We start from the raw sequence: 19,405 nt of genomic DNA, 5'->3' as shown, positions 1-19,405 counted from the left end.
AAAAGAAAACCAAATCAACTCTAAAAATGTTATTGGGGCCATAATTTATTTATTTATTTTTTTATTTATTGTAGTTTATTAATTTTTAATGAACTTTTTTAATGCATCGCTTTATATTTTCATAAATATATACATATATATTTTTAAAAAATATACAATAATGAACAATAATTTCAAAAAGTATATATATATTTACATATATTATAATTGACAGCTAGCGTCCATGTGTGGACATCGTAATTTTTATTTTGAATCATGTAGACGACCCTTGTATACAAAATGTTCTAAATATGTGGATTCCAGGTCTTTATTTTAAGCTTTTTTTTTTTTTTTTTATGACCAAAAATAGTGACTTGAGACAGTTAGATTTAAGTACAAACTAATTTGACCGATGAATGAATTACTGTGCATTTTTCAGTGTACAGTAATGTATTACCCATTGTTATTATGACTGACTTTCTTTACTTTAACAAAAATGTTTTTTCTTTTCGTTTTGAATAACAAATTAACTGTCGCCGATGTTCTCTGCTCTGTTCATCCAAACTGTTGGTCACCACGAGGAGACGTGGAGAGGCAAAAGGGGGCGGTAACGAGGCGGGGTCTAATATTGTGACTGAGCATCCAACTGGCCAATCAGCGAGTTAATGGGCGGAGCTTTCCGGCTGTCCCGTTGCCGCGCGGGGCCCTCTCGAAAAGTTTGTTTATTCGCCGATGCGGTGTGTAATGACAACGTGCTCGCGTGTTAAAACCACCTCCCCGAAAATAGACCCTTCGAAACAAAAAATGACTGCATTCAAGTGAAGTGGACGGAGCCACGCGTGGACTTTTACAGTCGGGAAGGCACGCGCGATCCGGCTGCCGCTTTCGTCTTACCTAAAAGGTGATTTTAAGGCTCGATTTTTTTGGGGGGGGGACGGACTATCCTACCTGCTTGAGGAGCGAGAGGAGGAGAAAGTTCTGGAACATTTATCACTTGGGACACGACCAAGGTGACCAAAAGAGGAGGGGGCTTCCTTCCTCCCTCAAGCGGCGTTTGGGAACCTCGGGGCTGGGAGAGGAGAAGACGAAGAAGACCCCCAGTGTCCCTCCTTCCAGCAAAGCAAATCAGGAGCTAATTGATTAAAGAGACTTCATTTGAATAGGAGGGGGGCTGGCGAGGTGCCAATCGCCTTTCAAAGAACCCCCCTTCTCCTCCTCCCTTCCCAGCCCCTCCTCGTCCACCTCCCTCCCTCCCTTCCCTGCCCGTATGATTAATCGCGAGGCATTATTGATAATCATAACGTGGCACATGCGCGTTGGATGGGCTCGATGCGCGTGAAATTTTGAGGGGCCTCTCGTTTCATTTTTTTCTTCTTCGTCTTGTTCGCCTCTTCTTCGCTTGGTGTTTGCCCCATGTGCCAGCCAGCATGTCGCGGAGGAAACAAGCCAAGCCGCAACACTTTCAGTCCGACCCTCTGCTACCCGGAGCCGGCCACAATGGTGAGTACCACCGGCCCCACTTCTTCTTTCCATCAACATCCCTCACACTTTCAAATAGTCACTTTTTTTTTTTTTTTTTTAAATTTAAATTTAAATGCATGTTTTCCTCGCGTATTAACTTATTAATGATCTTTCTTTTGTTTATCCACTTCTTTGCGTTTTTGCGTTATTTTGTGCGATTTAACGTGCCTAATTAAAACACAAAAATAAATAAAACTTTTCATATTTGGGTTTCAAAATGAGCCATTTTCCAATCGGCACGGACCACCCCGACCGAACTCACACACACACACCACACACACACACGTTCAAAAAGTAAAGTAACTTTGTCGGTTTAAAATCGTGCAAAACTGTCGTATTCCGCACGTTCGTATTAATCGTGATAACATAAGATCGCTTTAGTTTGCTTATCGTGCTTTCAAGATGTAAAAAAATATTACTCATCATGAGTCACACACGCACACAATACGCTCAGACATCGTTAAATAAATTGTGGTGACTCAACTAACAGTAGTTTTAGTCAAAGTAAAGCAACTTTGACAAAATAAGAAAACAATGGGGTTTTATTGGGACGTGATTTAAGACATCATCGGGAAATAAAGTGTCAAATGTTGCGTTCAGGTCGCAAAAATACGTGATAAGAATCACAGTATTTTTCTTTTAGTGTTAGACTTAAACAATTCTTGTAGTTTGCAGTTGGATAAAAGGGCAAAAAAATTGTGGGGCTAAAACGAATAAAGTGTGAAAGCATTGTTTGGTAATGGACTTTTATTAATACTAGGGATAAGTTCTCCAAATTCATGCTGTTGAAATGTAATTTATAAGCGTAATTAAAAAGCCTTACATGTAAAATGTGTACATTTAAAAGTGATAGTTGAAACATTGTATGATTATCATATTTCTGGAGTTGCTTCTTGTGCACATTTACGTTCAATGAAATTCATCAACTATTCTGCCCAAACTATGATTCTTGTTACCTTTTAATTGTAGTGTTTTTATACTTATTTGAGTCATTAATAACATGCTAGAGTATAACCACCTAAAATCAACTTTTCAGGGCTATATATATTTTATAAGTGTTTCTTTTTTTTTTTCTTTTTTTTTTTTTTTTTAAGGAATGACTTAGGTTTTTTTTCCACTTTTTTTTTTTTTTTTTTTAAATAGGAGTATCAGGAATCAGGACGTGTTCGTGTGTGTGTGTGTGAGTGGTCGTGTGTGTGTGCTTGCACTGTGCTTTTTTAACCTTTTCCAGTGTCTCCCTACATGAGGGTTGACCAGAGTTCAGGGCCCGTGTCCACTTGTGTGTGTGAAAGAGGGACAGGGTGCTTAGGGTTCAGGGCCCAGTGAGATCCACTTCACGCCACCATTGACCCGACTAGTCCAAACCGCAGGCGGCCCGAGCCAGGCCTTGACATTCTCTTTTTTTCCCTCTACCCCCGTCTATTAAGCGTTTAAGTGAGGCCCTTATCAATATTTAGCCCCTATCAAAGTGGCCCCCCTGGGGGAAATTGGCAAGGGCAGCCCTCCACCCTCCTGTTCTCTTTTTTTGTGCCCCTGCAAACAAAGTGTCTGTCATTTGGTTGAGGGTGCTAGCCCAAACCCTCCCTTCCTCCCTTTGCCTTAAGCATGACACCGGACCACAGCTCCGCCAGTGTCCTCCTGCATGGCCAGACTAGACCAAGGTGGTTTTTGCCGGACCCCCATCTGGTGTTGAGTGCGATGTGGAGCTCCGAACCCGCCCCTAAAAACACACAATGTAGGATTTTTGCCTGCTTAAAATCTTCTCTTCGTCTTCTTGTTTTGAGGCCTTCTAGACTATGATTCATATGTTAGCAGCACATCCTCTTCGCAGCAGCTTTGGCTTGATTCTTAATTTTAATTCGTACTTAATCCCTGCTATTTTGGGAATTAAGCCTAATGCTAGCATCTGCGCCATGTCCTGTGCTTTAGCATTGATTTTTTTTTTTTTTGTCTTAAAACAGTTTGCACAAATCTTTGTTTGCTGCTGTAAAAGAAGCACAGTTTGGGCACAAAGTGTAGACAAAACTCTGCATGCTTTCATTATAAAAGATAAAGAAAACATGAGGCTGTTAATGGAACAGAAACCTTAAAGTTTCTCTTTTTTCGTCAATTCTTAATTGAAGTATATTGTAAAGTTGCAATCTAGGAGGCTCCGTTGATGCATTGTAAAAATTAAACATGGCCTAATGTTTTTGGGAAACAGAAAAACATGTTTTTAGTTCCTTGTATTCTGATTTTAATGTAATGTACTTAATATTTACTTCAATGAAATGATTACATAGAGTTTTGTTCCTTGTAACTTTTAATAACTTGTTCAAAAATAAGGAAGAAACTTAAAAAGATATTTTAAAAATAGGTTGCAAAAGATTATTTATTTTGTTTGTGTATTTTTTGTGAGCTGTTAATAAGAATGACATTTACACAAACTTTTACCCCCACATAATTTAAACGAATGTGTAAAATTCTTTAAACATGCAGTGGCTCCGGTTTAAGTTTTGATCGGAAAAGGATTCATTTATTTAAGCACATTATCTATACATATAATCTCGTCTTTTTTACCCATGCACACATAATGGCTTTTATGCAGCTTCTTGAAATGTCACGTTTTTTGCTGAATTTTTGTATTATTTACGTGGCTCTTTTTCTTTGTTTTTAGCCCGTTAAATATAACTTAAATGCAAAGATCCGTTTCTGCTTTTGAAAAGTGGGAGCTTTCCCGTGAAAAGTAATGTGTGCTTGCATAGTTGGTCGGCGTGAGGGCCGGGGGGTTTACTGTCATGGCAACTTTGGGGTTATCTGGCGTCTGGCGGTGCGGAAGAACACCAAGCGAAGATATAATCCCTTTGAGTGCGCTTCAGAGTGGTACCCGGCCCCGGGGATGAGCTCGGGGGAGCGAGTCCCGACCGACCGGCCTTCCGACCATCCCCGCCGCTCCCATGCTGCGTGAACAATGGGGAGGCATCCTGTCTCACTGTGGGGCAGGGGGGCTTCACTTTTGTAGGGTTTCATTTGCAAATGAATTCTTGGCCCTGATGAAAGTCCTTAGAATGGAAGCGAGGAGGGTGCAAGGCAAGGGGGGATGTGTAGTCACAATGAAAGGGATTCATAGAAAAATGCAATTTGTAAATCAACTTGTTTGTCAAACGGAGACATTTAACAAAAGTGAGCAAAGAATGCAAAGTGATTTTTTCAAATTCTTATGAATTGCACATTTAAATGCATCACTTTTTTCAAACTTTTGGGTTTAATAACGTTTTTTTATTTGTCGATATAAATTTCTTTTTCTGTAGTTTGATCATCCTTCATGTGACACATGTCTTGTGATTCCTCAGACGACATGTTTTACCGGTCTAGGTAATTCAATCATACCCCCTCCAAGTATTTAACAGTATTACAATATACTGTGTGTTGTTATTCTCCCCCATTCCTTGCTTTTTCCTTGTTCAGCCTCAATCTTCTTAAATGAGTTTAGCCGTGCCGATAACCTGTCCGAGATGGCGTCTGCGGGCTGAAAATGAGCAAAGTTGACAGCAAATTGAAAGTCTAATAAGTCCATCCAATGCTTGATTTGCACCGAGTGGACAAGCAGACTTTGAAGAGTTGTATAGGAAATCAATGAGTTTCTATGAAATTTCATTAAAGGGTCCTAGACATGTCCCAGCTTCACTCTGTTCTATATATTTTTTTGATGGATTATCTGGAGAAAATGATTACCTTTGCTTTGGCCTGATGTACCTCTTCAAAGATCACTTTTAAGTGATATGTGAGTAGTTCCAATTGATTTTGTTTCCCCTCTTATCTTGTTTCAGAGGCCACTGCACCGAATCTGGCCTTGTTGCTTGTTCCTCCTGACTTATTTTTGCTTTTTCGATCATTATGTTTTTTTTTTTTTTTGTTTTTTTTTGTGAACACATCAAGGCGTTAGGTGTAATACTGATTAAATTCAAGATTAGTAACAATGGAAGCGTAAGCGATAAAAGTGCCTCTTTGACTGCAAAACATTTCTAATCACTAATCCTCTGTTTCCTCCTCCTTTTATTTTTTTTGCAGGGCACACTGAACTTTGCTCTGAGGACCCCCCTTGCAAGGAGTCGGACGCCCACGTCTGCAACAGATGTTGTGCCGAGTTCTTTGAACTGTGCGAGCTCGAGGAGCACCAGAAAAATTGCACTAAAAATCAGCTAGTCCTGATTGTGAATGAAAGTCCAGCCTCCCCCGCTGGAACCTTCTCGCCCGGGTCCCCTCCCGTTAATTCCGACGACCAGATGAATGACACCGCTAATACCACTGATCAGGCGGAGTGCGGCGACCTTTCTGAGCCCTGCGCGCTGGAAAAAGACGAATCCATGGATGTGGACGTCTCAGGGATGAGCAGCGGCCACGAAGAGGAAGGCGGTCATGTGGAGAGTGGGAGCCCCAGCGATACAGTGGGAAGCCTGAGTGGCAAGGGCACGGCCGGGCCTGCGGTTGGTACTTCTGCTATTTCTGCCCCCCTCCCTCAACTCAGCAACCTGGCCGAGCTTGGAAACTTTTCCATGATCAACAGCAACGTCATTATCGAAAACCTGCAGAGCACCAAAGTGGCTGTGGCTCAGTTCTCCCAGGAGGCACGTACTTCCGGGGGACCCCGGGTGGCGGTGCCTGCTCTGATGGAACAGCTCCTTGCTCTGCAGCAACAGCAAATCCACCAGCTGCAACTTATAGAGCAAATTCGTCACCAAATATTACGTCTGGCCTCCCAGTCCCCAGAAATGCAGGTTCCAACGACCTCAGCTCCAGGAGCGATGGGGCCCGCCACTGCCAGCCCGCTGGCTACGTTAAGCTCCCATCTCTCGCAACAGCTGGCTGCAGCCGCAGGCCTCGCACAGAATCTGGCCAGTCAGTCGGCCAGCATTAGCAGCCTAAAGCAGCTCGCTGCTGCGGCACAGCTACCTCAGTCAAACAGAGAGAGCAGCAGTGAGACATCTCAGAGCATTAGCAACGTGGGCCCGTCTACCAGCAATGCCCAACCCCCAGAGAAAAGGCCTTGCCACGTCACTAACACCCCAATGGCAAAGTCCACCACGCCGGTGTTCGGAATCAGTAGTTTGCTAAGCTCAGCGGTGAATCCCCTTCTACCTCAACCCCCGCCAGGAAACCCCATGTTCTCCAGTTCGCTTCCGAGCGTCGGCACCACTGTTGAGGACCTCAACTCTCTAGCAACTCTGGTGCAGCAGCGGAAAGGCAAGGTGCCCAACGTTGCATCGTTTGAGACCAAGAGCAGCTCGGAAGAGGCGTTCTTCAAACATAAGTGCAGGTTTTGCGGCAAGGTGTTTGGTAGCGACAGTGCCTTGCAGATCCACCTGCGCTCCCACACCGGCGAGAGGCCGTACAAGTGCAACATCTGCGGCAACCGGTTCTCCACCCGTGGCAACCTGAAGGTGCACTTTCAGCGTCATAAAGAAAAGTACCCACACATCCAGATGAACCCGTACCCCGTTCCCGAGCATTTGGACAATATACCGACGAGCACTGGCATTCCCTACGGTATGTCAATGCCCCCTGAGAAGCCGGTCACCAGTTGGCTGGATAGCAAACCTATCATGCCCACTCTGACTTCCTCGGTCGGTATGCTGCTTCCGCCGACCATGCCCAGCCTTCCCCATTTCATCAAAAAGGAAGATCACTCGATAGCCATAACTAACCTTCCGGTTCCTTCCACTACAAATGACTCAGGTGCTTCTGAGCCTTCAACTAAAAGTAGCAGAGCATCTGAAGAGGGCGAAGGTGCAACTCTGCCTACCTCAAATGGGAAAACTGAAGAAGGTAGCCATTCCTCAGGCTTTGTGACCAGTGTCAGCTCAGCTGCTGAGAGTGCCACCGAGTACGCCACATCAAACAGCCCGCCCATGTTGACCAATCCGCTTATGCCCCTCATGTCAGACCAGTTCAAGGCAAAATTCCCCTTTGGAGGAATCCTGGATCCCCTCCACGGCTCTGAGACTTCAAAGCTGCAGCAGCTTGTGGAGAACATCGACAGGAAGGTGACAGACCCCAACGAGTGCGTCATCTGCCACCGAGTACTGAGTTGTCAGAGCGCACTGAAAATGCACTATCGTACTCACACCGGGGAGAGACCCTTCAAGTGCAAGATTTGCGGCCGAGCTTTTACCACCAAGGGGAATCTAAAGACCCACTACAGTGTCCACAGAGCCATGCCTCCTCTTCGAGTTCAGCACTCATGCCCGATATGTCAAAAGAAATTTACCAACGCCGTGGTGCTACAGCAGCACATCCGCATGCACATGGGTGGACAGATCCCCAACAATCCTTTGCCCGAGAACTACCCAGAGTCCATGGTCTCTGACACCGGCTCGTTTGACGAGAGAAACTTTGATGACCTAGATAACTTCTCTGACGACAATATGGAGGGGACGGAGGAAGGCCCCGACAGCAGCGTTCCCGACACGCCCAGGTCAGCAGACGCTTCGCACGACAGCCTGTGCGACTCCCCGGTTGCCCTTGACGACGACGGACGTGAGCACGTCCAGGGTGTGGATGCGGAGGAGCTACGAGAACTCAAAGGTGTGTCTAACGGCTTAGGAGAGGGCGATTGTCTCACCAACGATTCCTCATCTCTTGGCGGGGACATCGAAAGCCAAAGTGCTGGGAGCCCAGCTGTGTCCGAATCTACCTCCTCCATGCAAGCCCCGTCCCCTGCGGGCATGCCGCAGCAGGCTCGCAAATCACCAAGTTTGGAAGACAGGCAACAGAGGGCATTCTCCATGGAGCACACCGCTCTGCTACAGCCTCACCCTTGTAACATCGGCGCCTTGGACCTGACGTCGGTCAACCCCTCCAAGGACACCCTGGGCATGATGTTCCCCTTCCGTGAGCGCAGCACAGCTAAGAACACATCTTGTGACATCTGCGGGAAAACATTTGCATGTCAGAGTGCCTTGGACATCCACTACCGAAGCCATACCAAAGAGCGACCTTTCATTTGCACGGCCTGCAACAGGGGATTCTCCACCAAGGGCAACCTCAAGCAGCATATGCTAACCCATCAGATGCGAGACCTTCCCTCGCAGCTCTTTGAGCCCTCTAACACCAGCCTGTCCTCCAGCCCCACACCCTCCATGCTGTCTGTCGGCTCGCTCGGAAAGCCAGAGGTCAACGGCTTCCTGCACAGCCTCCACCCCGAGAGCAAGGACCCCACCTCCTCCTCCTCATCCACCGCCGCTGTTTCTGCAACAGCAGCCACTGCCGGCATGGTCACGTCGTCTGCCTCCACATCACCCGTGCTGTCAGCCGCACCGCCCCGCCGGACGCCCAAGCAGCACTTCTGTAACACCTGCGGCAAGTGCTTCTCTTCATCCAGCGCCCTGCAGATCCACGAGCGTACGCACACTGGCGAGAAGCCCTTCGCCTGTAGCATCTGCGGCCGCGCATTCACCACCAAAGGAAACCTCAAGGTACGATTACAAAAACTGTGTATGATTAATTATTTAATGCGGGGGTATATGTTCCAAAATCATATTATATATGCATTTCTCAAAATTATAAGCACAGGTTGCTTGCTTCAAGTTGTTTTCCACTCAAAATGAGCTTTACGGTAAAAATTACACATGAAACTAAAGAAAATTAAGCAAAAAACGCCTAAATATTTAACCAAAGAATGTACTTTTGCCCCTTTTGGAACAATGATTTTTACTGGAGCCTCTTAAGTTTCTATTCCTCTTGCGCTTAACTACACATGATCTCTTCCAGTAGACCTTAGTTCTGCCTGGCATGTTGCAGCGTAACTCACTACTACCCTCAGCTTCCCAGAGTTTAGTGAAATGAAATGTAAGAACTGACTAGATAAAATATTAGTCCAAGAACATCAGCAATGATGAGGTCAAAAAAAAGGAATGGGCTCAAGCCAAATGACTAATGGGAATTGGGGACGCTTACACATTTAAACCCCCATGTTATGTTTGTTTCTTTGCTACACCAGGAATGTCCGTTGGTCAGTCTGACCCACTGCATGTTTAATCTTCCCAAACAAACAACAGAACACAGTGCTGCACCGTTACTATTCTGTCAATATTTTTGTACAAACTTGCTTCCGCTCAAGAAATATTGTAGATGAAATAGATATAAGAGTGCATGTTAAAAAGCGTTGGTAAAAAAGGTTTGAACTGTAAGAATAAGCATACAGTGTTATTTTTGCCAAATGAAGAAGTGTTTATTTAACTCCTGTAGGATGTTTTCAAATAGAAAAAAATCAAATCAATTACAATCAAGTCAATTTACAAAAAAAATCATTCACGATTCAACAGTGGGTTACATTGACTCCTAAACTTTTGTTGTGTGGCAAAGTAATAAACATAAAAAGTGAGTTCTCTCAAATGTAATGTTATCATGAAGGTTTGTTATTTTTCGCAACATGCAAAATTAGTTGAGTCAGAACTAGAGAAAACTTGGTGATGAACAAACACGATGAAAACGGACAGTCATTTTGTACCCTCAGGCCTTCAAGTCCCGTGCGAGACAGGCATATTTGGTCTTGGTGTAAATAAGATGTTTACCACAACATGCGGCTAACTGTCTCGGTGCAACCAGGGTGTGAAGCTATTTTCATGTGGCGCGCAGTATCATTATTATATTTTTCCATTGCATCATCTCTCATTTGCATTCCTAAACTACCTCCTCTGCCTCTGTGTATGTCCACATGAGTACACACATAAATGAGGGGGGGAAAAAACGCCGTGGGTGGGTGTTTGTAAATTGTTTGTACAATTTTGTCAATATAAAAAAAGAAAATAATGCCATATTTTGTTTTAAATGAAATGTTTTGATATTTGTAGAATTTGTGGAAATTAATCCCCTGTCATGTTGCATGACAATTGAACAAGTTTATTTATTTATTTATTTATTTATTTATTTTTAAGAGAGCGAGAAGTGCAGGTTGACATGGACATGTCTTAATGAATAGGTCAATTTGACCCTTAATATAATGTTTTTTCACATGTTCTGCTTTGGTGTGTAATACAAACTCAGTTTAACCAGGCACATACAAGAGAGGCATGTGGAAAATATTTTTTTAATTATTGATCAATTTAATATATATATTTTTTTTATTATTATGGGTCATTCTTACACATTACTTAACAGATATTTTTTTAATTATTATGGGTCAATATCACACATTACATAACAGGAGAGGTAAATTCAATATCTTATTATATGTCAGGTCAAAGTAGACTGTTTAAAAATCTAAATTTTATAGTATCGCATATATTTAAATATACTGTATCAATGTGGCTCTGCACGTAAATTTATACAAAGTAGCTTTTTAAAAATGTATAAGTGATAAGAATGACCCCCGTATTTCTTTTGAACATACAAAAGGCCAAATCTAGCCTTCATGTTATGTTGCAGGTCTAAAAACAGCAACTAAAGTAATCGTTTTAGAAAATATTGACTGAAAAGGCTATATTTTATTCATAAATTAATCCCTATGCTCTTCCTCGCAGGTCCACATGGGCACCCACATGTGGAACAGCGCCCCTGCTCGACGAGGGCGCCGGCTTTCAGTAGACGGGCCCATGGCCTTCCTGGGCGCCAACCCTGTCAAGTTCCCTGAGATCTTCCAGAAGGACCCGGCTGCGGTGTCACGGGCTGGCGCCGGCGACCCGGCCAGCTTCTGGAACCAGTACGCCGCCGCCTTCTCTAGCGGCCTGGCCATGAAGGCCAACGAGATCTCCGTCATCCAGGGCGGCGGCCTGCCGCCCATGTCGGGCGCCGGCATGGGCAACGGAGGCAGCTCGCCCGTCGGCGGCCTAACGGGCAGCCTGGACAAACTCCACAGCGCCGAACCCAACGCCGCCCTGGCCGGCCTGGAGCGGATGGCCGGCGCGGAGAACGGCGCCCATTTCAGGTTCACGCGATTCATGGAGGACAATAAAGAAATCGTCACTAATTAAACAGAGACACAACCAGAACTGTGAAGACAAGTCTGTTGGAGTTTTTTTCTTTTGTACAATGTACATGTTATAGTTCCCGGGAGCTTATTTATTAGTGGCTATAACCGTGCTTGAGACGCAGTGGAAGCATTATAACAGTTAGATCAGATGTGTGTGCGTGTGCGAGCGTGTGCGCTTCTTCTAAAGACGACGTGTGATAGATATTCTGACCTTGGCATTAAGTTATTTCCGTGTCCCCCTTGTAGTGTTACATAGCTATGACGTCTGCCTGTAAGATGCAAAAACGCTGTAAATATTGTACACTGATCTTCTTGTAGACAGTCTGATGTGTGTTCAAGACTCCCCCCACATTTTATTTTATTTAAGGAAGATGAAACATGGACGTTTAGGTGTTTCTTGCTACTTTTTATGATTGTTTACTTCCATACTCCTCCACCCCTCGCCCCCATATTTGGAACTGAGACAACCAATTGTTCTCCGCAGTGCTGCTAACGTGACGTGTTGAAGCCCCACCCCCAAAAGAAGATGATGCACATACATGTCGAGAAGAAGTCCAGTGGACACTCAAAAAGGACTGATAGTGTTGTTGTCTTTTTTTATATATATATAAATATAAATATTATATTGGGGTTTGACAAACCTTTCGGACTGTTACATGCACTTTCTCGGAAAGGTAGAAAATGTTTAATGGGTCCAGTTTCTCTACACTTTAATACCTACTAACAAAAACTCTAAGATACTGTAATTCTTTACTCGAGTAATAATCAAATACATCAGTTTTCCAAATGAGTTCAGTGTTTGTGTGCTTTTTATTATGTAACTATTGGTGAGGTAAAATTGAGGTTGTTTTTTAAATTTCGTCACAACATTTTGTTAGCTCATTGGCTGCCATTGACGGCTATAGATGTCCAATTATGTGGCTGTTTTTATCCTGTAAATTTACATTAGAGTATTAGTAGTAGTCGTCAAATCCATTTAAACTGGGAGTTTGGCAGCAAACGAAGGTTTCCCAGATAGCAGACAGATATTGAATAAACGTTGATTTTCCATCAAAATCATCAATATGGTTGACATCGAAATTTTCAACGTCAATTGACGTTGAAACAACGTTGTTCTATAGTATGTCAGGCGATGGTTGGGTTAACTTTGTTTTATAGTTGATGAACTAATGTTGACAAGTAGTTGATTTGAAAAATTTGAAAACATAACAGTGATTCAGGGTTGTTCCAATGTTATTAATAATCGAAATGAAGTTTAGGTTTTGTCAGGATTTCAACGTTGAAAAAACATTAACTGAGGGAGCAAAAGTGAGGTTGATTCGACAATATAAAATTGACAGCGGAATGTTGATACAACATCTTTTCAATGTCGGTCTGCTATCTGGGATATTAACTCAAGACGTCCAGACCCAGATAGCATATCCCAGATAGCAGACCGACGTTGAAAAGACGTTGGATCAACATTCCGCTGTCGATCATATATCGTCGAATCAACGTCACTTTTGCACCCTCAATTAATGTTGTTTCAACGTTGAAATCCTTACAAAACCTAAACGTCATTTCGATTATTAATAATATTGGAACAAGGCTGAATCAATGTTATGTTTTCGACCAAAACGCCCGCTCATCCATAATTAAATGACTTTTCAAACCTATTTCCCGATCAATCATAAATCAACTATTTGTCAACATTAGTTCATCAACTATAAAACAATGTTAACCCAACCATCGCCTGACATACCATAGAACAACGTTGTTTCAGCGTCACTTGACGTCGAAAATTTCGATGTCAACCGTACTGATGATTTTGATGGAAAATCAATGTTTATTCAATGTCGGTCCGCTATCTGGGATTTTATTTATTGTTGAATTTTAACTCATTGGTTGCCATTGACGGGGATCGATGTCCAATCATGTCGCTGCTTTCTTACTTCTGTGTATTTAAATTAGTTTATCACTAGTCGACGTCCAATCCATTTGAAGTGGAAGCTGATTTTTAACTCATGTCCAATCATGTGGCTGTTTTCATCCTTCTGCTGTGCATTTAAATTAGTTTAGTAGACGCCCAATCCATTTGAAGTGGGAGCATTCATTCGCTGTCAGCTCTCCCACTTCAAATCGTTTGGACATCTAGCGCTATTGCAGTGATGGCAATGAATGGCAGCTAATTAGTAAATTTATGATTTAATGTTGATTTTTAACTCAGTAACTGATGGTGATTGACATCAGATTCTTGTGCTGGGAGGGTCAAAATGGACATCTATTGTTGTCAATGGCAGTGAATAAATTAATTATGCCAAGAAATGCTTTTTAAAAGTATTATACTTTTAAAAACAAATCACAAGTTAAATTGAATATTTAAATAAATGCCCATAGCGTTAGGACACCTGTTTTTTTTTTTTTTGTTTGTTTGTTTTTTTGTTTTTTTTGCCATAAAACAAATGCTTCTCAAGTTTACACATATTCAAGTGATGCTTTATTTATAAAGAAAATTTTAATTTCTATTCCATTCAAAAAAACAATAACCGTAGGCAATTTATTTGAGGTAATACATGGCAATATATATATTTTTTTGCCTTTTTGCTCCATTAAACAAGTAGCGGATGCCTCGTGCGTGTGTGACAATAAGTAAATAAAGTTGTCAAACGGACAATCCAAGGCAGTTTTGTTTTAAATCAAGTTGTCAAAAAAGACGGCAGCGTGGCGTGATCCGGATTAAAAAGGCGTTCGTCGTCTCGCCTTCTTTCCTTTCTTTCTTTTTGTAGTCGCCATTGAAAAGGACTATTTTAGAGGCTGCCTTTGCCTTTTGTGCGCCGACAGCCGCGTGTCGCGGCGCATCAAATGTTGCCTTTATGAGCGTCCATCCTCTCATAACTTAGCATTTGTTTGGACTGGACGCGATGCTGCGCTAAATCAGTCTTTTTTTCCCCTCCACTGAGTCATGTGATGCGCGATATGATCAGTGAATGCTTTAAAATAAAATATTTCTCAGGTAATTACAGCAAGCTTCGATTTAGTACATAATCTAATACACATATTAGTTTCTTTTTAATCTGAAGGCGTTGCTGTTTGTTTAGAAACATGTACTATTATACTGATGAATTTGGATCGATTTACATTTTAAAATGTTGTTCTTTGCATGGTTTATTTTTCCCTGTATTGTTTGCTGTCTATCTCACTTCTACTACTATTTTATAACGTAAGTATAGTGCAAATTTTCAAATATGATATACTCATTTTAACAGTGGGAAGCTTTTTATATATTCATATACTGTACTGATAACACTTTACAATAAGGGTCCCTTCATTAAAATTAGTTAATGCATTTTTAGACTATAACGTTTGCATTATAATAATTCACAAATCTATTATCTAACATTAATTAATAGATGAATGAACATTTGTTAATGCATAGCCAGACAGTAACTACAACCAGGAACTAATGGTTATGTACCATTAGAAAATTTGATATAATGCAATATTTAACATTAATTCAAATATCTATTAGCGTGTTATTACACAGTTATTAATGCGAGTAAGTGAAAAATATTCTTCCAAATTGGGAAACATTGCTAAATTTAAGTACGTTGTTATTTAACGTTTATTGCCTAATATGAATCTTAAAATATGCGTACAGGTGCCTCATAACTGTTTGTACCCTTATTGTGAAGTGTAGCCCATGTTTCCCTTAACTAAGATTTATTTTTATTTATTTTTTTATTTTTTTATGCATAAGTGCCTCACCTTAACAATGATTAACCATTACTGAATGCTTTTTGGACCCTTAATGTAAAATGGACCATATGTAACCCTTGAGTAGCAGTTAATATATTAATAAATGTTAGATAAGGGATTATATGAATTATTATGTTACTTAAACATTAGTTTTTGTCTAAAATGCATGAACTACCAAGGCGTTGCTGTTTGTTTAGAAACGTACTATTACACTGATTAATTTGGATCGATTTACATTTTACTAATTAAGCATAGCATAGAAAGCATAGATTTCAAACATTAACTAATGTTAATTAAATGATCCTAATTGTAAAGTGTTACCATTGTATTTACTTTTTATATAAAAATATAAAAACTGCAACGGTATGGATCTAACTCAAGTTTTACATTTAAAATGAATTTGTTTTTCTTTCATTTTTGTTAGCCTTTAAAAAACTCATTTATTTCAGAGAGTAGCACATTAAAATGTACAAAGGAAACCTAATAATAATAATTCAATAATGACAGATACTTTACACTTAATTGGCCTGAAATACTGTACGTAATGTTTAACTATTATTTTAAAAATATGGAATTGAATATGTAGCCTACATGGCTGCTAGTTTAGAAAATTATACATACATACATTATACATACGTAATTATGTAATTGTGTTATTCGAATAGTATTATATTGTATTGTGTTTGTATGAGTACTACTAATACATAATGTAGAAATCCATGGTCAAAATATTTTCCTAAATAAGCATACTGTATTATGTAATCCATCATGTATTATCCAATCCACCGGCCCTGAAAATGAATGAGCGCAACTGGCACTATATGCTGCTAGAATACAAAGTATTGTTTACAAGTGAAGGCTTTGTTCAACACATGTGAGTTTAGAGTGCTAGAAAGTATTAGCTCATGTAGCTAAAAAGGTTCGGTCATGGGATGTGGTGAGCAACAGGAAGTGCACGTGGGAGCAAATAAATAATAGTGGGAAAGAAGGCCCAGCAAAAGAATAACTGGAGCTTGGCCCACCTTTCTCTTTCTCTCTCACAGCCCAAATGCAGGATAGACGGGGAGATGTATGCACGCATACTGAGACATTTATCATCTCAGGGGGTGAGAATCTGTTGTGTGTGTGGAAATCTTCCAAGATAGTTCTTATGTCACTTTTAATCGGATTCCTGATAATGAAGCAGTCATCAAATGTTTTTTGGTCTGGTCATAAATTCATTTAATGCATCACGAGTTTATGTACAGTATGTGTAGACGTTTGTTTGTGATTGGGGTCTTAAAACTCCACGCGGGAAATGCTAGAGTTTGGTTTCGAACCTGTGACCTTAAAGCAGAGGCTGATGTGCTAACAACTCCGCACCGTGCCCAGCACTGGAATACGGGAGATGTAAAATTAACAGCAACAGGGTGAGAGAAGTGAGCTTTGGGTGTTAAACTTCACACCCTTGTTGTGAGTTGCAGCACACCCAGAAAGCTATGTTATTGTATTGGTGCTAGGGGTGTAAATCACTAATTTCATGACGATAAGATATGATTTTTGCCGACGTTACTAATATCTGCCACAATTCAATTTGATTTAATTCAAAGGCCTTTGATCAATTTTGTATGATATTATGTGCGCATTTGACAGGTTTTTTGACAACTGAGTTCCCTTTTGTTTGTTTGACAGTCTATTGGTCTGAAAATTATCTGCTACAAATCTATCATTATCATTGAGCCAAGTTCTTTATGTTTGTACATATATATTTGTTGTGGTATTGTCATATGGTGGTGCAATGTTTTTTTGTTGTTCTTCTTCTTCTTCTTAGAAAATAGTGATGTTCAAATTATGGGCCCCGGGCCAACTGTGGCCCTCTGCCCAGTTTTAATTGGCCCGATATGAAAATATAATTCAATACTGCCCGCACAAGAAGCTTAACTCATTCACTTCCAGCCATTTTCACTGGTGCAACCCCCTTCGCTCCAGGCCGTTTTACTGGATTTTGACTGATTTTGCAAGGCCCACAGAAAATGCTGTCCTATTGCTATGTAAACATGGAACCCACCAAAAGAAAGATTAGAAAAAGTAAGTTCATATCTTTTTCCATTCTTTAGAAATCAGCATTAGAAAATAGCTTAATTTGAGCAATTTTCCAATTTCTGATGAAAAAACAGAGACATTGAGCTTTAGTGAAAGCATAGATTTCAAACATAACTGACTTTAACACAGCTATTTTTTGCTTTAGTTACATCCCAAACATCTGAGTAATGTTTTCGTTTTACAAAATAACATCAACAACAAGACAAATAGAGCTTTTGATAGCAAAGTAACAATTTATTTACACATAACTGAGAGATGATGCTGTTGTGGCTGCGACAGCCGAGTAAACTTTTCCCTCATCGTCACCTGTCTCATATAGATTAATTTTTTTTTTTTTTTTTTTTTTGAGTCTCTGTGGAGTCTGCTCGGCGAGCAGCACAGACTCAATGGCATCGTCCGCTGCACTGGTGGTCCTGGTCGTGCTGCTCAGTTGTCCAGCGCCTGGCATCCCGGGTGTCCTCTAGGTTGTTCTCCATTCGGTCGTCTTCTGCCGGCGCCCCGGCCATGCGGCCCGGCCGTTCGTTGCCGTTGAATTGGGTTGCAGGTCTTATCAAATGCGCAACTGCCCTCCAGTGGCCAGTTTTATTGCTTTAAAAATGGATTTCAGCTTTGTGCTTTGGAGCTAAATTGAATCAGCCGAATGATTTCGTCTGTGTTAAATTCTGCTTTTTTTCACTCTTCGTAAAGCACAGAATTTAGTTTCTTGAACTCATTTGAGTCAACGTTTATTGCAGCTCCGCAACTCGGACCATAACAACTGTAAGCACACACTTCCTGTGTCCGTCAACTATATCTGTTCCTCGGGAAACTCAAACCCAAATAACAATAGTTCCTATTGTTACTGTCGTGTTGACAGCGATGAGCTCTCACGGATTTCCGACATACGTTCTCACTTTCATTTTACTGTATCAATCCATGGAAGAAACATTTATTCATCATGATGAAACGAGCAAGTTATACAGCAGCCTTTAAAAGAAAAGTCACATCTGTTTTGTTTTCTCCTAGATTCTGGTAAGTTGGAGAAGTTGTCAAATCATATTATTACCGTAAATATTGTCAGTTTATGGTAATGTTTTGAACTACCGATGTGCTATGCTTGTGCTGTGTTTCACCAGTCAGTAAATGACATTTCTGTATCTGTACACGAGTTCTGTTTTCTTGTATTCTTCTATTTATTGGTGCTAAAATTAGGGTGCGCGTTATAAACGGGTACAATAATTTTCCCTAGATTTTACAAGTAAATTTGGGGTGCGCATTATACACGGGTGTGCCTTATAATCGGGAAATTACGGTATTTATCAACTGACATATTGGAGAAAATGTGACGGTAACAAAACAAAATACAATTAACCGATAGTTATGAGGTAGATATCTGTGACTTTTTTACAGAAACCATTTTTTTCATTGTGAGGTAATTTGTTTAAAAGTTTAAAATATACGAGTGAATAATTTTTTAAAGTTTTTTTTTTTTAATGAAATATTAGACATCAATTAATGATTCTAAGCTAAAAATGACATTTTGAATAATAAATATAATTAATTACCTTCGTTTTATGGCTAGGTTGAAACAAAAGCGGTTGCGCGACGTCTGTAAACGGGGGTTTCCAGGGTAAAACGGACAAATTAAAAATATTTATAATATTATTATAATTATTATAATTATATACAAAGTTAATTTAAAAAAAAAAAAAAGTTTGGGGCTTAATGCGCCATGAATCTGCTATAGCAGCATCAAGACATCTCTCTCTCTCTCTCTCTCTCTCTCTCTCTCTCTCTCTCTCTCTCTCTCCATATATATATATATATATATATATATATATATATATATATATATATATATATATATATATATATATATATATATATATATATATATATATATATATATATATATGTATATATATATATGTGTGTGTGTGTGTGTATATATATGTATATATATATATATATGTATATATACAGTATATAGCAGGGGTGGGCAATTAATTCCACAAAGGGCCGCAGTGGGTGCGGGTTTTTGTTGCAACCCATTAAGAGGACACCTTTTCACCAATCTGCTGTTTTACAAGTGCAATCAGTCGATTGCAGTCAGGTGCTTCTCATTTCTGCTGAAACCGCATTGGTTAAACTATCTGTGCT

General features: G+C 40.7%; 1 protein-coding gene across 1 annotated transcript; it reads left to right on the top strand.

The window, feature by feature from the left end:
* The first annotated feature begins 689 nt into the window (after positions 1–689).
* On the top strand, positions 690–12,239 carry sall1a (spalt-like transcription factor 1a). The gene is made up of 3 exons (XM_057851274.1): positions 690–1,479; positions 5,551–8,954; positions 11,001–12,239. The coding sequence occupies exons 1-3, from the start codon at positions 1,407–1,409 to the stop codon at positions 11,448–11,450; spliced, it is 3,927 nt and encodes a 1,308-aa protein (XP_057707257.1). The 5' UTR covers positions 690–1,406; the 3' UTR covers positions 11,451–12,239.
* The last annotated feature ends 7,166 nt before the right edge of the window (positions 12,240–19,405 follow it).

Source organism: Corythoichthys intestinalis, chromosome 1 (genome assembly GCF_030265065.1).
Source record: "Corythoichthys intestinalis isolate RoL2023-P3 chromosome 1, ASM3026506v1, whole genome shotgun sequence".
Taxonomy (NCBI): Eukaryota; Metazoa; Chordata; class Actinopteri; order Syngnathiformes; family Syngnathidae; genus Corythoichthys; species Corythoichthys intestinalis.
The sequence above is the reverse complement of the archived record's forward strand: the minus strand, read 5'-3'. Positions and strand labels throughout refer to the sequence as shown.